The sequence below is a fragment of the Pelodiscus sinensis genome, chromosome 17, assembly GCF_049634645.1.
Source record: "Pelodiscus sinensis isolate JC-2024 chromosome 17, ASM4963464v1, whole genome shotgun sequence".
Classification (NCBI taxonomy): domain Eukaryota; kingdom Metazoa; phylum Chordata; order Testudines; family Trionychidae; genus Pelodiscus; species Pelodiscus sinensis.
In genome coordinates, this window is record NC_134727.1 from 23,423,242 (window position 1) to 23,444,552 (window position 21,311).

The 21,311-nt window shown below is 41.1% G+C and overlaps 1 protein-coding gene across 1 annotated transcript in view; it reads left to right on the plus strand.

Moving 5' to 3' along the window:
- NR3C1 (nuclear receptor subfamily 3 group C member 1) overlaps positions 1–21,311 on the plus strand; it is a 165,850-nt gene that overhangs the window by 135,107 nt on the left and 9,432 nt on the right. The window contains exons 5-6 of the mRNA XM_075900312.1: positions 5,551–5,829; positions 9,319–9,463. Of these exons, the coding sequence (XP_075756427.1) occupies positions 5,551–5,829; positions 9,319–9,463 (424 nt within the window). The remainder of the gene's footprint in view (positions 1–5,550; positions 5,830–9,318; positions 9,464–21,311) is intronic.

Sequence of the window (21,311 nt, forward strand, 5' to 3'; positions counted from 1 at the left end):
GAAGCCTCTGTTCGCAGGGAACTCTGATGCCCCATGGATGGGCGCTGCTGCCACCCCATGCTGTTGCCTCTGTATCAGAGGTAGCAGTGTGGGGCAGTAGGCAGCTGGTCTGGGCACAGAGCTGGTTTTTAAACTGGCTCCCCTCGTGGACCAACTCCTGCCTGGAACCCTGTGCTGCTGCCTCGGATAGAGAGGCACCAGCGCAGGGTGGCAGGGTGCTCCTTGGGAGTGGAACCAAATTGCACTGGCTGCCGGCCCCTCCACTGCGACTATGGAATAGTCAACTAAGCGCTAAAATTCATGCGGTTAGACGACTGTTCTGTTATCTGCTATCTACCATCCCTAAGAATTCATGCAGTTAAATGGCTATTCTATCCCACTATCTTGCACTTACAGTTAATATTTTCTCTTTTTTAAATTATTCTGTGCAACTACGATGATTTAAGCACTGAACCTCTAGGGCCAACTTTTCAACAAGATTCCTATAATGAGTGGAAATTTGACTTTGTGAAAAAGATCACATGCAATTTTTTGTGGGTGCATTTTTGTACACCAGCCACAATTTTGGACTTATTAAAAAGTTAGGTCCCATTCCTCTAACATCCTTATACCATCTGACTTTGGAAAAGAGGGCTTGAAACTGGACAAGTTGGATGGCCTTTGTGTAAAGGATGTGCCTTTTGTCATCATTGTGAAAATATGCCCAATTTAGCCAAATTGTAAGCCTTTGAAAAAGGCTTTCCCTTTTCACACTCATTGTAGAGACTTGTGTCAATTTTAAGAGTTTAATCTCAGAAAGATGTCTTCTCTGAGCATAAATCCAAAACTCTCTTGCTGATCAAATTTGCCTGTGACATTCTCTCACACTTCTTACATATAATAGGACTTTGCATGTGGATGCTCCAGCTCGGGACTACAGGGACAAATCCAGACTTTCCATGTAACACCTGCTCCCAACTGTTTGGAGTCTGGGTAGAACCAGAAACTGGAACTAAGAGCAGGGAGCCTTTCTTTTTCCTAAACTTACACTAACTCCCTCTTGGTGAGTTGTATATATTAAGTTGATTTACTGCAGTAGTGTAGACAAACCCTGAGACATACCCTGAGTCTAAGAACCAGAAGGCGAGGAACAAGGGTTGAGGAAGGTTAGACATAAGATAAGAACTGTGAGGAGAACAGGGAGTGGCTTCACAAAGAAAGTGGGACAACAAGCCAGGCAGGAGGGAGAATGGGACAAGGAGCAGAAAGGAAATAGGAATTCTCTCTGAGATTAGATGAGGAACCTGGAAAGGAAAACTGCTAGGCAATGAGGTGGAATCAGACGAGTTGGGAGAGGAGAACTGAAATTGGCTGGGCAAAGTTCATCCAATTGTCCCATGAAAATAGTATATATTCATATAAGTAAAGATTGTAATATAATATGCAGGGGCAAGCCAAAAATTAAGATTGTATATGGAACCTGTAGTTGAGTGCTTGACGGTGCAATCGTAATAACATTCTTTTAATGTAATTTTTTTAGGATTAAACTATAGTAAAATGGTTGAAAATTGTAATGTGTCAATTTCTTGAAATTGTTTGAAATAAAAGAAAATTTATGACATCTGTTTGTTATTACTAATAGCTAACTTTTCAAATATTTCTATTATTTCTCCAATCCATCTCTTTTTATGAAGTTATTTATAAATATTTCTTTCTATTATTATTAACGCAAATATCTGTACACTGGAAGTGTGCTATGATTGGACTCAGATGAAAAAAATAGGAGAAATTGTACAAAATCTGTTGATTTTAGTATACAAACACATCTTTTAGTATACAAACACATCTGTTGAACCATTCATGACATATTGGAGAGTTGGAAAAATATACTTTCTTGATTGTAAAAAGCTAATGTAACATTTTCCCCAAAAGTCTCAAAAACTGGACATGTGAATAATACTGAATATTGAGGAGCATGTTCATAACAGAATAAGGAAAAACAGTGTATCAGATAACCAAGTTATAAATGAGAGAATGAGTGATTCTCTGTTCAGAAGTGTGTTATCCTTTTCACACATGAGCAGTACCTAGCTGCTCCCCATTATTGCTTTAGTCCCCGGGTTACGTACAAGATAGGGACTGTAGGTTTGTTCTTAAGTTGAATCTGTATGTAAGTCGGAACTGGCGTCCAGATTCAGCCGCTGCTGAAACTGACCGCCAGGTCTGACTTACATACAGATTCAACTTAAGAACCCCAAGTCAGCTGCTGCTGAAACTGATCAGCGGCTGATTACAGGAAGCCCGGGGCAGAGCAACTGTGCCTCGGGCTTCCTATAGTCAGCGCTGGTCAGTTTCAGCAGCAGCTGACTTGGGGACGCCTGGGGCAGAGCACCCCAGCTGCTCTGCCCCAGGCGTCCTGATTCAGCCGCTGCTGAAACTGACCAGCAGCGGCAGAATCAGGACGCCTGGGGCAGAGCAGCTAGGGTGCTGCTGGGTTGGTCCAGTAGTGCCCAGAGCGGCGCTGCGGGACCAACCGGCGGCGCCCCAGCTGCTCTGCCCCAGGGTCCACAACAAAAGCCTGGTCTGCTGGGGGGGGGCACACTAGCTGCGCTCCCCCCCACCCCGAGCAGACCAGGGACACGGGGAGCAAAGCCGCAGCGGCAGGGTGCCGCGCCTCTGAGGCTTTGCTCTGGCGTGGGACCCGCCGCCACTGCGGCTTTGCTCGCGGTGTCCCTGGTCTGCTGGAGACGGTCCCCGGCAGACCTGGGGCACCGGGAGCAAAGCCGCAGCCGCGGCGGGTTCCCACGCTTCGCGGGAACCCGCCGCGGCTGCGGCTTTGCTCCCGGTACCCCTGGTCTGCCGGGGACCGTCTCCAGCAGACCAGGGACACCGCGAGCAAACCCACCGTGGCTGCGGCTTTGCTCCCGTTGCCCCTGGTCTGCTGGAGACGGTCCCCAGCAGACCTGGGGCATCGGGAGCAGCTTTTCTCGCCCCGGAGGTCGAGGTGGCGGATCGCTGCCTGCGAGCTCCGGGGCGAGAAAGCCCCGTTCGTAAGTGCGGATTCGACATAAGTCGGAGCTGCGTAATTCGGGGACTGCCTGTACTTGTTCAGCCTGACAGGCACAAAGGTTGCTGCTGCTGGAATAATTTGCATGAGAAAGGTTACAAATACATTGTTGATTTGCTCCTGGATAAATCCTCCAGTAAAGCATTGCCTCTGCATCTGGGACAGTGGAAAATCCTGGTGTAAAAACATGTAGAATTAATTATAATACTAAGCTTTTATTTAAACAGACACAGACAATTTAAAAACCACTTTTCCGTTTGAAAATTGTATTGCCAACGCTCTGAAATATCAGAATGGCAAAATTGTAGGAAATGATATATTTCTCTTGTTTACTTTGGGCAGTTGTATTTTTGCTAATTTCACTTTTTTGTCCAGATAGTCACTTCGGGCCTAATCTGTAATTGCACTCACCCACTTGCCTAAAACAGAGATTTTGAACCTCTTACTCACATTAATGAATTATCTACCTGAGTAGTGTTGCTGGGATTAGTCAGGTAAGTAACTCTACAACAGCATAAATAATGGTTAAAATTCTGGCCCCTTTTGGAAGATCAACTTACTACATTTGTTTTGAGTTTTTTAAAGAACAGGGGAGAGAGAGTTTTAAAAAATGTGATTGTAAACTACAAAGAGGATTCTGGCGACGTGTAGTGTATGAACACATTTTTCATTTAAAAGATTTAAAAGGGGTTTTTTTCCATTCCCAAAATACAGCCATCATGCTAAACTTTTGCATTTTCTGACTTTGTGTTCTATTTCAGTTACTGCCTTATAATTGCTGTAATATATTTGTTCATTTAATTTTAAGTATATATTACCTCCAAAAATTTGAAAATGTAAAATCACTAAGTTATCTGATACATTTTCTAATAATGCATTAGTTCTCATCAAGGCACTAATTGGCAAGGAGACATAAAAAATTTATCTACTCATGTTGCATATCCTTAAAAAAATGTTCTGTGGATATTTTGTATGTCAGTGCAATGTTTTTACATGTAATATCAATGTACTTCCAATATTCAGTGCAAGTAACTTGTCTGTCCTTGACAAACATATGTTACATACAACATGGGTAGAAATAAAATAATTGAAAAGTTACTGAATTTTAAACTGAGGGTTGTAAGTAACCAGACAGGCTCTGTATCGTGTGTTCATTTGCCATTCATGGCAGATCAGACTTGAGCTTGTGGCATCTTTGTATATCATTGTACACTTTCAAAATGGTAATTGAGACAATTTCTGTCATAATCCATAATTTGTAATCATCTGGACAATGGTGTGGATGCAATTAAATGAGAAAACAACAGTCTCACATTATATCTATATTGTATTTTAGAGGACATTATATCTATATTGTGTTTTAAGTCTCTTCCCCCTTAGAAGTGGCATTCTTGTATGCTGTTGATATCTAGTAGGTATCCCAGTACGTACCAAGATGTAGATTTGAGAAAATAGTTGTTCATTTCCTTTATTGCAAAAAAATATGTAGGCAGTCTACAGTTAAAAGGGAAGCAGGAGACACTGTTACTTGTGATATTACCCAGTAGTCTTTCTATTTTAGAGCTAACATCTCTGGCAATATAACGTTTATGCTGTGTTTATCTGGTATATCATAAGACTATTACAGGCAGTCCCTGGGTTACGTACAAGATAGGGACTGTAGGTTTGTTCTTAAGTTGAATTTGTATGTAAGTCGGAACTGGTACATATTGTAGGAGAAACTCTAGCCAAACATTTCTCCAGAGCTCAGTTTTATTCTCCCACACCTCACTTCCCTCAGTCCTTTATTCTCAAGCTGAAGTGTCTGCTGAGAAAAGCCGCTCCGCGTCTCCCTGGTCTGCTGGGGGGGGGGGGGCACTAGCTTCACGTCTCCCTGGTCTGCTGGGGGGAAGCAGCTAGTGCGGGGTTTCCTCACCCCATTTGTAAGTAGGGATCCGATGTAAGTCAGATCCATGTAACCCGGGGACTGCCTGTATTTACTGTTTAATTACTGCAGTAATAATTTGTTTGAAGAAGGGTTGCCAGAGAAAAATCATCTTTTCTTGCCCAGTGGCATCCCCAAAAAATGTTTTGCCTGGCTCTGAATATTCAGTAGTATCCTATTTATAAAATGCAGTTTTCCTTTCTTCTGCATGTTTTCTGTAGTTCGCATATTAAGCCTATGATAATTACTCAATCCTAAGAACGGTACTAAGAAATCTCATTGAAATCCACTGGTCACACTCAATATGGTTCATTGTCTACCTTGTTCTGTATCTCTGGTACATTAACTTGACTTCTCCTTTCTTGGAAATCTCTGAGATAAATCAGTTTACAAGAGGAAGTTAGCTTTTGCTGTTATACATTTTTACAAAAACCTCTGAAAACATTTTAAGTTAACAGTGATTCGTCTAAAGAAAAAGAGAGTACTTCTATGTAAGCAGCACTTCCTATCTTGTATTTTTATTACTTTGTAGACTCTTTATTTTACTTAATTTACATGTAATTTCTAAAAATTTCCCTAGCTCGAAAAACAAAGAAGAAGATCAAAGGAATTCAGCAGTCCAGTGTGACAGCAGCCAGGGATGCTTCTGAAAGTCCAGTAAGCAAGACCATAGTTCCTGCATCTCTACCACAGTTAACCCCTACTCTGGTTTCCCTGCTGGAAGTCATTGAGCCGGAAGTTCTGTATTCGGGCTATGACAGTACGCTACCTGACTCAACGTGGCGTATAATGTCAACTCTCAATATGTTGGGAGGACGGCAAGTGGTAGCTGCAGTAAAATGGGCAAAGGCAATACCAGGTAACATAAGAGATATTTGGTTAAAGGGTTTTTGTCCCAAATCATAGTATTTAATCTTTTACTTTGTTTCCTTTAAGACCTTTCTGGACTCACTCTTATTGATTAATATCTTATCTCAATTTTGTTTCAAATACCTATCCTCAAAACAGACATAATATAGACCCAAAATCTCTTTTTGGTTTCTTTGGGTTACTACATGCGGTTAAATTAACTTGGACTGTTCAGTCCCTGGGGGATAAAACAAACCCACCACATGAATAGTTTTTTAAAAATGCTAACACAGAAAAAGAGAAATCTTCCTGGTTTTGTTTCCACAGAAGTTTTCAATGCTTCATTGTTAATTTTTAGCAAGAGGGTCCCTATCATTCAGGAAGCAACCCATTTCTCAATCCCTTTCTCCTTTATTGAATTGGCCAGTATTTTTTTGTCTTCATAGCCACTTTGTCTTCTACTTCCTCCACTTTACCCATCCTTCCTACCGGAATAGGAAGTCATAGTCACCTCTAATCTCAGGCCAGAAGTAAAACCTATTTACCACAGCTGCTTCCACAAAATTTAGTGTGTTATGTGGAACTCTTAAAGGAGAATTGCAAATATATTTCCTATTTGTGGAGTCAGTAAGGATGCTGTATTTACAGCTTGCTTTGGCCTTCTGTCACATTAGAAAACAGGTAGCTAAAATGAATCCTCCAGTTCCGACATCATTCATGGCATCCTATTGTATGGTCTTTGGACAGACTGATAAAGTGGTGATGTTCAGCATTTGAGGGTGCTATAAACAGGAAAACTGACACACCTGTTTCTGCTGTGTTTGGCTATAGTCAAGTGCTATTGGCCACTTACCTGTTCCATTAATAAATCTGAAGAGTGACATACAAAGTTACAACATAACTTGCCCTCTCATTTTACAAGGCGGTCTCATCTTTTTTGAAAAATATGCCTATTTGGAGTTGCAAGGAAAGATTAGATTCAAACATAAATTTACCCATGCCAATGGTAAAAACATAAGAATGGCCATACTGGGTCAGACCAATGGTCCATCTAGCCTAATATCCTGTCTGCCGAAAGTGGCCAATACCAGATGCCCCAGAGGGAGTGATCACAACATGTAATCCTCACGTGATCCCTCCCCTGTCACCCACCTCCAGAGAAACAGAGGCTAGGGATACCATTCCTACCCATCCTGGCTAATAGCCATTGATGGACCGAACCTCCATGAATCTATCTAGCTCTTTTTTTGAACCCTGGTAAGTTCTAGCTTCACCACCCTCCTAATGAAGTAGCGTTTCCTAATTTCCACCCTAGACTTCCCCCACTGCAACATGAGACCATTGTTCTGCCATCTGTCATTCTGAGAACAGCCTGTCTCCATCCTCTTTGGAACCTCCCTTCAGGTAGTTAAAGGCTGGTATCAAATCCCCCCTCACTCTTCTCTTCTGCAGACTACACAAGCCCAGATCCTTCAGCCTCTCCTCGTAGGTCATGTGCTCCATCCCCCTAATCATTTTCGTTGCTTTCCACTGGTTCCTCTGCAGTGCATCCACATCCTTTCTATAGTGGGGTGCCTAGAATTGGATGCAGTACTCCAGATGTAGCCTTACCAATGGTGAATGAAGGGCACAGGCTTGTTTATTTACTCTTGTTTCTTGCACTGCTGCAGAATTGTCCTCCATTTGGGATATCACAGTTGGTTGCTGTGGAAATGTTTTACAGTGAGAGGATGATTACCTCAGACACAAAATATATAGGGTTACCAGTGTTGCTTGGATGTATACCTGGAGGTTTCATCACATGACATAATCTTTAATTCCTAGAGAATCCAAAACAGTCTTGAAAGTTTGGCAACCCTAAAAATAAACAACACAAGCAAATGGAACCGATAAGGAACAGAGATTCTTTTGTTAACCCTAGTACCTAACAACATAAATGGTGAAACAGATGTTTAGAAAAGAAGATAAGCTGTATCCTGAAGTTTTCACTTTGGGAGAGATTTGTCTGAGCAAAGCTTGAGTGAAGGCTACAGGGCTTGACCCAACAGATTTGAAATTAGTTCTAAACATCACTATTAATGTTTATACAAGTAGCAATACAGAGGGGGGGGGTTTCCTACCTTCAGTGATGGCCTGCCTTTATTTTGAAGTAGACCTGATTAAGAGGCTATATAATTTGGTCATATATTAATTCACCTGATATTATCATTTTAAAGAGTTATGGAAAATAGCACAGCAGTGACCTTTTTTGGGGATGTCAAGTATCTGATGGAGTTAAATGAAGTCAACTCAAATCTAAATTTGATAAGGACTCAGTGTGGCAGAAAATCTTGCTAAAAACAACCAGGGCTTGACATGATCTACCACCATAGATTAAAAGCTGCCTGCATTTTAAATCTGCTCCAGGAAGCAATTTTAAAATATACCACATCTTCATTGTTTAGCATTTAACAACATAAAATACAGAAGTACTTGATTATATCTATTTATTGCAATTTGACCCAATTTGTATGTCTTAAAGTCTCCATGCACCATAGTAATTAAAAAGAAAAGAAAAGAAACACATGTTGCTATGTATTAATAACGCTTTATTTGTAATGATAATTTTTAATAGTGGGTGAGACAAATCCCTGTCAGAGATGGTCTAGATCAGGGCAAGCTAGCTGGCTGGGAAATGCTCTGTTTACATGCACCTCCGCAGGTATGGGTAGTTGTAGTCCTTGTTGCCTATGGATTGCCATTCCTGGCCAGTCAGAGATGTGGGAAGCAGTGTCCTGGTCTGCACCACTTCCTGCAGCTCCCATTGGCCAGGAATAGCAATCCGTGGCTAATGGGAGCTGCAATCAGCCATACCTATAGTGGTGCAGGTAAACAAAGCGCCTCGTGGCCAGCTAGGCTACGTCTACACTACATGCTTCTTGTACAAGAAGCCTTTTGTGCAAGAGTTTTTGTGCAAAAACTTCTTGCACAAGAGCACGTCCACACCTCAAAGCACATCGCAAAAGCGATGTGCTTTTGCACAAGGGAGCGGCCACACTGAATGGCCATCAGAGCCACCTGTGCTTTTTCCCCATAGCAGTTTCTTGCACAAGAAACCCCTCTGGAATGTCCACACTTGCCTTTTTGCACAATAGCTGTAGCGCAAAAAGGAGTTATGCCTTGTAAAAGGAGGTTTACCTACACTGGCAAAAGCCCTCTCTTCTGCCATTTAACTGTTGATTTACTTGTGCAAAAGCGCATTTGAGGTGTGGACGCACCACAGGTTTTTGTACAAAAACCTTGCAGTGTAGACGTAGCCCTAGTGACTTGCCCTTACAATCTGTGACCCAGAGTTTGAAAACCCTGGTCTAGATGGTGCTTGGTCCTGACATGATAGCAGGGGACTGAATTTGACCTCTCCAGGTTTCTTCCAGTTCTATGATTGTTTGATAGATTTGAAAAGGAGCATTTCCTAAGCATGATGTGTTCATTGCCTATACTCTTATATTTTGTATTTTAGGTTTCCGAAATTTACATTTGGATGATCAAATGACCCTTCTGCAATACTCATGGATGTTCCTGATGGCTTTTGCTCTAGGATGGAGATCATATAGACAGTCAAATGGAAACTTGCTGTGTTTTGCTCCAGATCTGATTATTAATGAGTAAGTAGTGTGAGTCATTTTCCCTGCATACTAGAGCTGTATTAAACTCTCTGAAACATTATTCTGCCATAAGAATATCTTGAGAGTAAATCCCACTAATAATGTATATCATTAGGTAAGAAAATTGTGCAAAAATCACTGCTGTACTGACATTGTGCCTACAAAATCAGTTTCCTTTTAGTACATGTGTATACTTTTAAATACGTCAAATGAATTGTTGCCTTTGAGAGCTAGCTTAAAGTTTGTGTTTTTGTCTAGAAGAGCATGGGGGAAAGTACGTTGGTGGATGGATGGATTCTAGATTGCTGATGCACCTACATCATTCATTTCAATAATAAGTCCTATAGGTTCAGGAAAAAATGATGCTAACGTAATGTTTCTCTAAAAGTTCTTCCTTGAAAAAAGATTTGCAAATGGTATAAACTTCTAAACAATCATACAATGCTATCATTGTCCCTGAAATGATCAGTGGCAGTCTGGATGCTGCTATATAATTAAAATGTTTGCTTAACTTGAACCCATTAAAAAGAGAATTTTATGAAACTATTTAAAGAATTGCTAATAGGGCTGTCAATTAACGCATGGTAATGCCTGCAATTAATGCAAGGCAGAATTAATGCATTTAAAAAGTTAACATTCATTAATTGCAGGCGTTTACACGCGGCACTGTCCCTTTGAAATGCCGCTGTGGCGCTTCAAAGGGGCAACGCTACAGGAGCCCGGGGTCAGCTGGAGTATTATTATTGCTTAACAGCATGTTTAATCGCAAATTAATTTATTTAATCACTTGATAGCCTAGTAGCTAATCATGCTTCTATGTCACCCTAATTGTACAAGTCAGCCTGTGGATTGTGTTTGTAATTCCACATCTGTTTTGTTTCAAACTCCTTAATAGGAATCTACTATAAAAAGTGCATATTTCAGAAAGTTGCAGATTGCAGACAAGTTGTGTGTCCAGGAGAACACTCTTGGCAAACCAGTTTTGTCTATTTTCGGAAACATTTGTTCTTGTGCATTTTATGAGTAATTTTCTAGAACATTTGGATTTTTTTTCTTGCACTTACGGGGTTTTCAGTCTCTTCTGGTTGCTTTCTTGTAAATTGCGAGCAAATCCATTTAAAACCACGGACAGTCTGTGGCACTTTGAAGACTAACAGATTTATTCCAGCATAAGCTTTTGTGGATAAAACCCACTTTGGCAGATGCACCCATTTAAGTGGAGTTATGCTAGCATATAACATTATTCAAAAAGAAAATCAGGCCAATACTGCATATAATATAAAAATAGTATTAAGCTTTAAATCTAACATAGTTTAAACTTTTTAGTTTTTGATATTTTGATTATACAATCCAGAACAATATTTGTGGTTTTAAAATCAGATTTGTGTGTACACACTAGATTGATTTTAAATCATATGTTTCTATTCTGTGGATAATGTTTTCAGAAGACTTAAGAACTGTTACAAAGCTATTTTACAAGTTTTCTAGTTCACTACAGCACTACTTAAACTCAAATGACACTACGATTTCTTGAATAATAATAGAGATGTAGCTGTGTTAGTCTGGTCTCGCTGAAACAAAAAAACAGGACTATGCAGCACTTTAAAGACTAATACTTAGAGGGGTTTTTTTCAGTATTTAATTTAAATACAGCTAAGCTATCTTGTGAAATGTGGTACGTTGTTTTTAATTTTTTTTAAAGAGAGTAAAAAAATCAAGTTGTTCCCTGAGGCTATGTCTAGACTAAAGGCTTCTTGAGCAAGAAGCTTTTTTCGGAAGAGATTGTCCAAAAAACTTCTTGCGAAAGAGCATCCACACTGCAAAAGCGCATCGAAAAACCAATGCGCTTTTTTGAAAGAGAGCATCCAGACTGCCTAGACACCATCTCGCATGTAAGTAGTGATTGCTATGGACAGAATGGCTGCTCGGTCTTGGGGGGAGGAAGTTTCTGCTGCTCTCACAGGGCCAGGTGTGAGCCAGGAGCCATCAGCCCTCAGGGTCTGTGGTTCTGGGGGTTCCCTGGCTCACGGTCCCCTCCTTTCCTAAATTTTCTAAATTTTGTTCCTCCAGTTTCCCGAGCAATGCTGGGTAAGTCCAGCTAGTACTTATTTATATTAATATTTTCATCTTAATGGTTCTAGAGGCATGAAAGGATTTATATCACAAAATCAAAACAATATCCAAAATTCAGTGTGAATCCTGGGCCAAAAACTGTTGGGGAAGGATGATAGTGGTCTGACAGATACCCATTCTGCTCTTTTACATTTGTGAAGGCTTTTATCCTAATAAGTTGCATGGGTTAAAGGTTTCTTAAGAATCTTGCCTGCCTCTGCCAAAAGTTCTTGCCTGCCTCTGACACCTGAGCTTAATCTTCCCTTGGGTAAGAGGTGATGGACTCATATGTCAGATATTATGGATCAGGAGACCATGTAAATATATAACAGATGAATAGTAACTATAATAAATCGTATTTGAATAGTACTGTGCACTTTCGGACACTAATTCACCTATGCTCTTTTTAGGTAAGCAATATAATCATGTAGAAAACACAATTTTGTGCATCTAAGTTAAACTGTATTGTATTTAATTTTAAATAAAGCATTATTGGGGTAAGTGATGTATATTGATTTGTTGAACTCTTCTGAAGATTCAGAGGGATAGCCGAGTTAGTCTATAACTGGAAAAACTTTAAAAAACAATGAATAGTCTAGCAGTACCTTAAAGACTAACAAAACATGTAGATAGTATCATGAGCTTTTGTGGGTATAACATCTGAAGAAGTGGTTTGTACCCACAGAAGCTCGTACATGTACATGTTTTGTTAAGGTGCCACTAGGCTTTTCATTGGCTTTTAAGTTCTTCTGAAGGTAAGATTTTAGATGCTTATATTTTTTATTTTTGCCCTTTCATTCAGGTTTGAGTCTTGTTGGATTAGAGACCTTGGGGAAGGCGGGCTTGTGTTTGAAAGAAAAGCTAAAGCATAAATAGGGAGGCTAATTTAAGAAACTGCTGTTGCCCATGTATTTAAGTCAGTCAGAACCAGTATATGACAGGTATATGTGGTATTTCTAACACCATTTTGTTTCTTCTAAATATAATATTCTGAAGTTACCAGACAATTTGTAATTTGCTTGTAAGGGCTGCTGCTCTGTGCCTTCTTTCGACTTTATATGAATCTCAGTGAGACTATCCCCTTTGGCTCATCTTTAAAAACCTGTCTAGGTAGTAGAAATTGTCAAAATAGTCCACAGTAATTATTACAGGTAACCTTCCATTGTTGTGGCTCCAATGATACAGCAATGATGGGAAAACTGCCTTCTTACCATCATGGGCTGTGTCTCATTGGCGCGATCTTGTGCAAAAGTGGTTGCTTTTGTGTAAAAACTTGCTGCCTGTCTACACTGGCCGCGAGTTCTTGCGCAAGTACACTGACGTTTTAATGGATGAAATCAGTGCTTCTTGTGCAAGAACTCTGATGCTTCCACTCAGGAATAAGCCCTCTTGCACAACTGTTCTTGCGCAAGAGGCCAGTGTAGACAGGCAACATGAATTTCTTGCACAAGAAAGCCTTATGTTTAAAATGGCCATCAGAGCTTTCTTGCGCAAAAGAGCATCTACACAGGCATGGATGCTCTTGCACAAAAGCACATCTCTTGCGCAAACTCACATGCCAATGTAGACGCTCTCTTCTGGAAGAGTTTTTGCACAAGAACTCTTTGGCAAAAGAGTTCTTGTGCAAAATCATGCCAGTGTAGACGTAGCCATGTTGTCTAAACCTGTCCTAAATTAAATGGAGGCACTAGAGAATTCCTAGTGCAGTATATTAGCACCTAATAGGAAGAAGTCACTTTCTCTGTTTTATTCCCAGATAAGAAAACAATAAGCTTTAGAGACTTATTCCAGAAGAAGGGAATACTCCTGACATTAGTTGAAGGCAAAAGCAGCTGTGGGTGCTTTTGAAAATTAGGCCCTAATGCATGTGGATTTCAGAGGTGGCATCACTATGCTAAAATAACGCCCAGGATCAATGGAAGTCAAGATGAGCTAATTGTATAAAAACATTTGATCTTAGGTGTTTAAGCTAATGATTCTGAGGACAAACTGTCAAGACACTAATTAATTGTTAGCTTGCTTTTTCTAGTGTGCACTATTCCTTTTTGTAAATTACCGTATGATTGCTTGTTGGTTGCTTTTAAGCAAATAAATTTTCATCTTTGCCATCAAGAAAATAACTCAAAACCATGCTATAGCTTTGCTTTTATTATCTGTCACTTCACCTTCTTTATTGGCTTTGTGCTTCTTTACTGGTTTTGTCCTTTTTGTAGGATTTTATTCTTCTTACAATATATTTTGTGACCTTTTAAGTAAAATGTTCGTGACTCACTTGATTACTTGAAGTAGTCTGTAAATTTCAGTCAACAGTTCAAGATTCAGTTTTCCTATGAAAAATGTGAAATTGGCTTCTCTTTTATTCACAAGCTAGAATATCATCCCTTATATAGCATATAAACTGTTGCTTGAAATATAGAGCCACTAAACTTTTATATCATTATTACAATTTCAATGCCAATATTTTGTAATGGGCCAAAAGTGCCAGTGAAGCTATGAAAGTCAGTGTGGTTTTGCTCATTTATATTTACTCTGATTTTTAGGTTTTGATTCCTAATACTGGCTTTACAATTGGAATTGTATCCATTGCATAAGAGGTTGTGCTATTTTGCAGGGTTAATCCCACCCCACACTGGGAGTCCGGAAATTTGTATGTATCCTCATCCAGATCATGCCACATATTTGCTGTGTAATTTTTGACACTTAAGGCCAGATCCTTTACCATTGAAGTCAGTGTGGCTTTTGAGTTCACTGTGAGCAGAAGTGGCCTATTAAACTATGCTTCAGTTTTCCTGTATTTAAAATGGTTATAATAGCCACCTCACTCTGGGGTGATTTGAGACTGGTATAATGCAGTTAAACTACTTTGAGATCCTTGGAATTTCTGTCCAGTCCTATCTTTATTTCATGATGGGAACCAGTAATTGTTTCATTTTATGTATAATTGGCCATTTGTTTTTCAAATGTCTTTTCGTGTGCTCATTCCATTTCATTTTTAGTGTAAATACTTGTCTTGTCCTTTGTAATCCTTTATCATTTCTTTAAGTAATTATGTAAAAGCCTTGAAGTTTTTCATCCTTCTCACTTTGTTTATGCATTAAAATGTTTTGAATATGTCTTTGTTAATAGCTGTAACCTTCATGTGGTTGATTGTTCTGGTACTATTGATAATAGGATGAACACCATCTAATGTCCTAAATGGTGAACAAAATCCTTTATCGTTGAAAGCTGCTATTTAATATAGTTCTGTAAGCATGCATAAAGCTTTAGAGACAAGACAGTGTACTCCACGGAGCTGACAGCCTAAACGATAAATTAACAGCATTGGTTAATTTTCAGACATAACTAATTTATTTCAATTATTTAGTTATAATCTTGAAATTTCCTTTGCATGCACAACTTCGTTAATTTTGAGCAAGGCATGTATATTGAGAGAGGGGCTTGTGGCATTGTATGTAACATTAGATTGGCACTTTCTGCCTAACTTCTTATTGTCAATATGTTACATATTGCCCAAAATTACCTTCCTGGCTGAAATTTCTCAAATGATATTTGTCAGTAAATTGCAGATATTTCTGAGCAGGGACGGATTAAGGGGGGGGGGGCTATCCGGGCAGCTGCCTGGGGCGCCAACCTATGGAGGGCACCTAATGGCAGCTGTAAGGGGCACTGCGCGCCCGGGGCCGGGGGCCACGCGGCACCCCTTAGAGCTGTCATCGGGGACCGTTGGCGCCCCTTAGAGTTGTAAAGTACGCAGCGCATGGGGGGGCGGGGCCACACATGCACCGTGTGCCCGGGGGCGGAGCTGCACATGCACACAGGAATTGCTCGAGCCGACCCTGTTTCTGAGCGAAGCATGGCAACTATGGAATAACACACAAAAACAATACATTACCTCTTTAAATATCATATTCAACTGAGACTACAAGGATAACTTCGGGCATTGGAGGAAGAATATAATTAACAAAGCTAGAGATTTTAGCTAGGACATCAGGGCAATATCCCTATAACTGCAAAAAAAATGTCTTGAGATTTTAAAAAAACACAAGTTGCCAGGGCCACCTTTTTACTTGTGACCCAAAAGATGGCATCAATTGAAACACAGCATCCCTTAATACAGGGGTGGGCAAGAGGCTGCCAGGGGCCAGATGTGGCCCGCCAAGCCACCAGAGCTGGCCCACAGCTGCCTCACTGGAACACTTAAGCACAGTGCAATGGCAGCTGCTTTAAATGTGGCTGCTCCATTCTGGGAGTGAGGAGGGAGGCTTTGTGCTTTGTCTTGCCCCTCAGCAAAATCTCTCAGCTCCCATTGGCCAGTTTCTGACCAATGGCAGCTGAGATATTTTGCTGATGGCAGGGTTAGCCAGTGAAGTCTCCTTCTTCCTCCTCTCCCCTCCCCAAACTCCTTCACCCTACTCAGAGTAGAGCCACCTGGAGCAGCTTGTGACTGAAGCCTTCAGGTTCCTGCAGGGCTGCTGACTGGTAGCTGCCTAGGTAAGTGTCTCCCAGCCAGAACCTGCCTCTCACTCCACCCCCCCAACTACCTGCCTCAAGCCACCACCCAGACTCTCTATACCTCTTTCCCCTAGGTCACAACTCGCTCTCAGACCCTACACCTCCTCCTACATCTTTCCTTCAGGCCAGAATCCTCTTGCTCCTGCCCTGACCCTGCACCCCATTTCCCTGCCCCAAGTCATTACCTAAACCCTCTGGACCTCCTTCATCTAGGTCATATCTCCCTTCCAGGCCCTGCACCCACTTGTAGAGCCCCTCCCGCAGGCCAGAATCCTCTTCTGCACCCATACTCCCTTCTGGACTCTGCACCCCAATCCACTGCCCCAGGTCACAACCCCCTCCTTCATCCAAACTCCCTCTCAGACTTCACACCCCTTCCTAAACCCAGTCTCCTACCCCAACTTCCCTTCTACACCCAACCTTTGTCCCGGACTCCAAACCCCATTGGTAGAAATGTGACCCTTGCACTTGCCAAAATCTTGGAGTGGCTCCAATTAAAAATTATTGCCTACCTCTGCCTTAATACCATGCTGGGACTTTGGTCCAGTACTAACTGAAAGGGAAGACTACTGTCTGTTGAATAGCTAATACCACTTTCCATTGAACTTAGTTGTGTTTTGAAGGTCTCACATCCGGGTATGAACTAGGCTCCACCCTGTTTAACCTAGGTAACAGAACAGACTCACAATCCCAGGTAGAGTGGTAAGTTTCATTAAGACCTGGTCTTAATATTTCCAAGTCTTAGAGGGGTAGCAATGTTTGTCTATAACTTTAAAAACAACAAGTAGTCCTGTGGCACCTTAGGGTGTGTCTTCACAGCAAAGTTATTTCGGAATAACAGCTGGATTATTCTGACTTCTGTAAACCTCATTCTACGAAGAATAATGCCTATTCCGAAATAGCTATTTTGAATAAGGCATGTATAGATGCTCCACTTCTGCTATTTTGAAATAGCCCTTTACCAGGGCCATTCTGAGTTATTCTTTCTGAGGCTCTAAATCGAGATTGCATGTCTACGTTAGGGAAGCCTGCCTCGGACTGATTTTGAAGCTTTCCTGCAGTGTAAACATGCTATTTTGAAATAAACTATTTCAGAATAACTATTCTGGAATAGCATATTCCAAAATAATTCTGCAGTGTAGACGTAGCCTTAGAAACTAACAAAACTATATGGGATAAGGAGAGAAGGAAAGATTGTTCAAAATAAAATGTGCTATTTAGTACAGGCAATCCCCGACTTACGCGGATCCGACTTATGTTGGATCCGCAGTTACAAACGGGGCTGCCCCGGAGTACACGGACTGCGGGACCTCGCGGTCCTGCCGCCTGTGTACTCCGGGGCTTTCTCCGCATCTCCCTGGGCTGCCCCGCTGCCCTCCCTCCCTCCCCCTCCCCCCCCCCCCACGGCTTTGCAAAGCCGCGGAGAGGCTCGGGCAGCGAGGCAGCCCAGGCGCGCCTGGACTGCCCTGCTGCCGGCTTCCCCGTGGCTTTGCAAAGCCGCGGGGGAAGCCGGCAGCGGGACAGCCCAGATGCCCCGCGGCTGTCCCGCTGCCGGCGTCCTCAGAGGCTTTGCTCCCCGTCTCCCTGGTCTGCACCCCAGCTGCTCTGCCCCAGGCGTCCTGATTCAGCCGCTGCTGAAACTGACCAGCGCTAACTACAGGAAGCCCGAGGCAGAGTTGCTCTGCCCCGGGCTTCCTGGAATCAGCTGCTGATCAGTTTCAGCAGCAGCTGACTTGGGGACGCTTGGGGTTCTTAAGTTGATTCTGTATGTAAGTCAGAACTGGCGGTCAGTTTCAGCAGCGGCTGAATCTGGACGCCAGTTCCGACTTACATACAGATTCAACTTAAGAACAAACCTACAGTCCCTATCTTGTACGTAACCCGGGGACTGCCTGTATTTAAAATTCTGTCATAGTGTAGCATGCACACAGCTTTTATTAGCATACCAGATAGTGTCAGAAATTTATTAATTGTTTGTGAGTACTGCTACTCTAGGGTGTGATTCAGAGAGGTGAAGACAATGTTCTCTGTAAGCTTTGCATTTCTGCAGCTGCTCAGGAGAGATTCTAGTGCCACCCAGATGATTAGCAGAGTGCCCCCCAGATGATTAGCAGAGTGCCCACAGCTAGGTTTTTTTGTTTCTACAGGGGAAGGGGTGCAGATCTGTGCTGAGAGCTGCTGGGGGCGGGGGGGGGGGGCTTCAGATGGTCAATACCAGCAGAATGTTGTGACCCACAGTTCACCCTGGTGGCCTTCAGGTTACTTATCACTGATCTTGATTCCTAACACCCATTGAAATAAAAATACCTTTACCCTTCCCTTCCTCCCCTCCCTCCCCAAAAAAAAAACAAAATTAAGAAGGCCTGGGAAAGGAGTACAAAATCAAATTCTAAAAATCGTTCCCATATTCTTTGGTGGATTAATATTTTAATGCTTAACAAATGTGTCACATTATATCTTGAAATGTAGAAAGCCACATATAAGGTGTATGTGTATTGGCTTACAAATGCCCTACTATGGCATGTACTTATATGACCCATTTTAAAAGCTGGGGTGGAGCTTGGCAGCCCAACATATCCTAGCTCCAGAACATGTTTTAAGATTTTAGCACTGTGAAAGTAAAATTCTGCAGTGCTGCATCATTATTGTCAAAAATTGCCTTGCAAAATACACTTTATATCAGAGCCTATATCAACTTATTTCAACTATTGTCTTCAGTTGTCCCAATTGTACATGAATCATATGAAGCAACAGCAAATCACATGCAGCTGTGGCATGAAACAGTTTTAAAAGAGGATTCTATAAATCATATTTTGAAACTCCTTTTCTCATTTGCCTGTTCACCAACTCATCAACTCTCTGTTCTTCATTCTGATGTATGCTCCTCTATTTCATTTTCTCCACAATGTTATAGCAATGCCCTATAAAGCATTACTTAAGTGAAAAGAAAATTCAGTATTTTGGCTTTTTTAAATGTTTTTAAGAAGCAAGTTTTCATATTCCCAGAACAGTTTCCTTTAATAATATTTGGTTGTAAGTTAGACTATTGAATTAGTACAGTCTGTTGTTGAGAGTGTCAGCACCTTGTTTACTGATTTTATTCTTTCATTGATTTAAGAGAGCTGAGTGACTCATATCAAATGTTGAAAATCACATGCCTTTAACTCTCTTTTGCTTCCCACACAAACCTCATATGCCCTTTAACTGTAAACTTTATAGATTTTAACTTACATTGTATAGTCTATGTAAAGTTTACTCCACTATTCTATATATTTTTATTAAGACCAGTTCAAAGAAGGTAATCTTTAAAACAGACTTTTATGCATTAGGATCCAGTTCTTGCTTTTAGAGACTGGCTCATTATTTTATGTTTGAAACACACAGTGTATCTCTTTACCATTTGTTGAATGGCATGAGATTGGCAGTTGACTAAATACTGAGATAGTTGATTGTTAAATAACTCCCTAGTTTGTTTCCTTGCACTTCTAGATGATCAAAAGAATGAGACATAATTGGTTCATAAACAGTAAAATGACCTAACTCTCATCAATTTTAAAATCACTTTCTAAGCAAGTACTCCATTATAGGAATCCAGTTTGAACCTCTTTATTCTGGCACTCTCTGGTCTGGCAACATCCATGGTCCGGCATGATATTAGTTAGCCAGATCGCCATCTATCATGGGTGTGGCCAAGTTTTCCATGGTCCCATAATGTTTTTTACATCCACCAGTCCTGGTTCATAATGTTCTGTGCTGCTGTTTAACTCCAAATTACTCCTATATGTCTTCTAAGAGCCCAGTAAGCAATGGAAGTGTTGGTAATGCAGCTAGCCAATATTGACCTCCCTTGGTTTGTCACATTCTCTAGTTCAGCACTAGTCAGGTCCCAAGGTTGCCGGATTACAGAGGTTCAACCTGTAATGAGTAAATCTGTTACCTAGTTAATGTTCTTCTTACAAAAACAGACTTACATACTCAAAAAGGAAAAGCACGCTTTGGGTATGTCTACGCTACAGTGTTATTTCAAAATAACTTATTTCAAAATAGTTATTTCTAAATAGCTTATTTCGAAATATCACATCTACACACAAAATGCATTTCAAAATAGCGCGTCTACGCTGAGTGGACTCTGAATCGCATTTAAGGCTGGCCGGAACCAGTTCCAGCAGGGTACTGGGTCAGGGCTTACTGTGTGGGGCTGCTGCCTAAGGCTATCTGAGGTCTGTGCTTACAGGGACTCCCCGGGACAGCCAGTTCTCAAGTTTCCCTGATTGCTTGTCTACCTCGATGTCTACACAGAACTTATTTTGAAATAGCTATTTCGAATTTGGTGTTATTCCTCGTAGAATGAGGTTTACCAAATTCAAAATAAGTGCTCCGCTATTTCAAATTTATTTTGAAATAGTGGTTTGGCTGTATAGACGCTAGGAAAGTTATTTTGAAATAAGGGCTGTTATTTCGAAATAACTTTGCTGTGTAGACATACCCTTTAGTAACAGTATAATTGCAATGAAATTACTCTGTAGTTACCAAAATCACCTGGGAAAAGAACCCAGGAGCCCTGACTCTTGTTGGTTCCCTGCTCCATCATTGGTACATAATCCTTTTTCACTTTCCTTCTTCCCTGTGCACACTGAAGCAGCTGAGGTCATTTGATGCTCTCTGGCCAGGAGATCTCAGAATGGAATGTCTGGGACCTGCTCCCAGACTGTTTTCCAGAGTTGAGAACTCTCTGCTGAATTAGTTTTCGCATTGTTCTGACAGCCTGTCTGTTGCCCTTCAGGACACAGTGCAAAGCTCATCTGTTTACTTAGCCTTGTCTGAAGGGGGGATATGCTTATACTATAGCTTTTGGTAGAGAGTGCATTTTATGTAGCTTTGGTAATATTAACATTTGTGTTTGATTTTGTACAGGCATTCAGACACTTACTGATGGGGTATATTTATAATAGATAAAAATAAATAATAGACTGGCTTGTTTTATAATATTTATGTTAACCTTCTGCCCAGGCATGGTAATACTTTACAAGAGTAAAATTGCTGAACCTTGTGACAAAATGTGTTTCAGTTACTTTAAAGTTAAAGAATATCACTTTTTGGTACCTGAAAGAGACAGCGGAAAATTAACCAAGCAGATTTATGTCAAGGTCTCACAGAAAAGTTGAGTCTCTTAATCTTTATTCACAGACTCATATGGTCTGTTGCCTTGTAAGAATACGGTGTA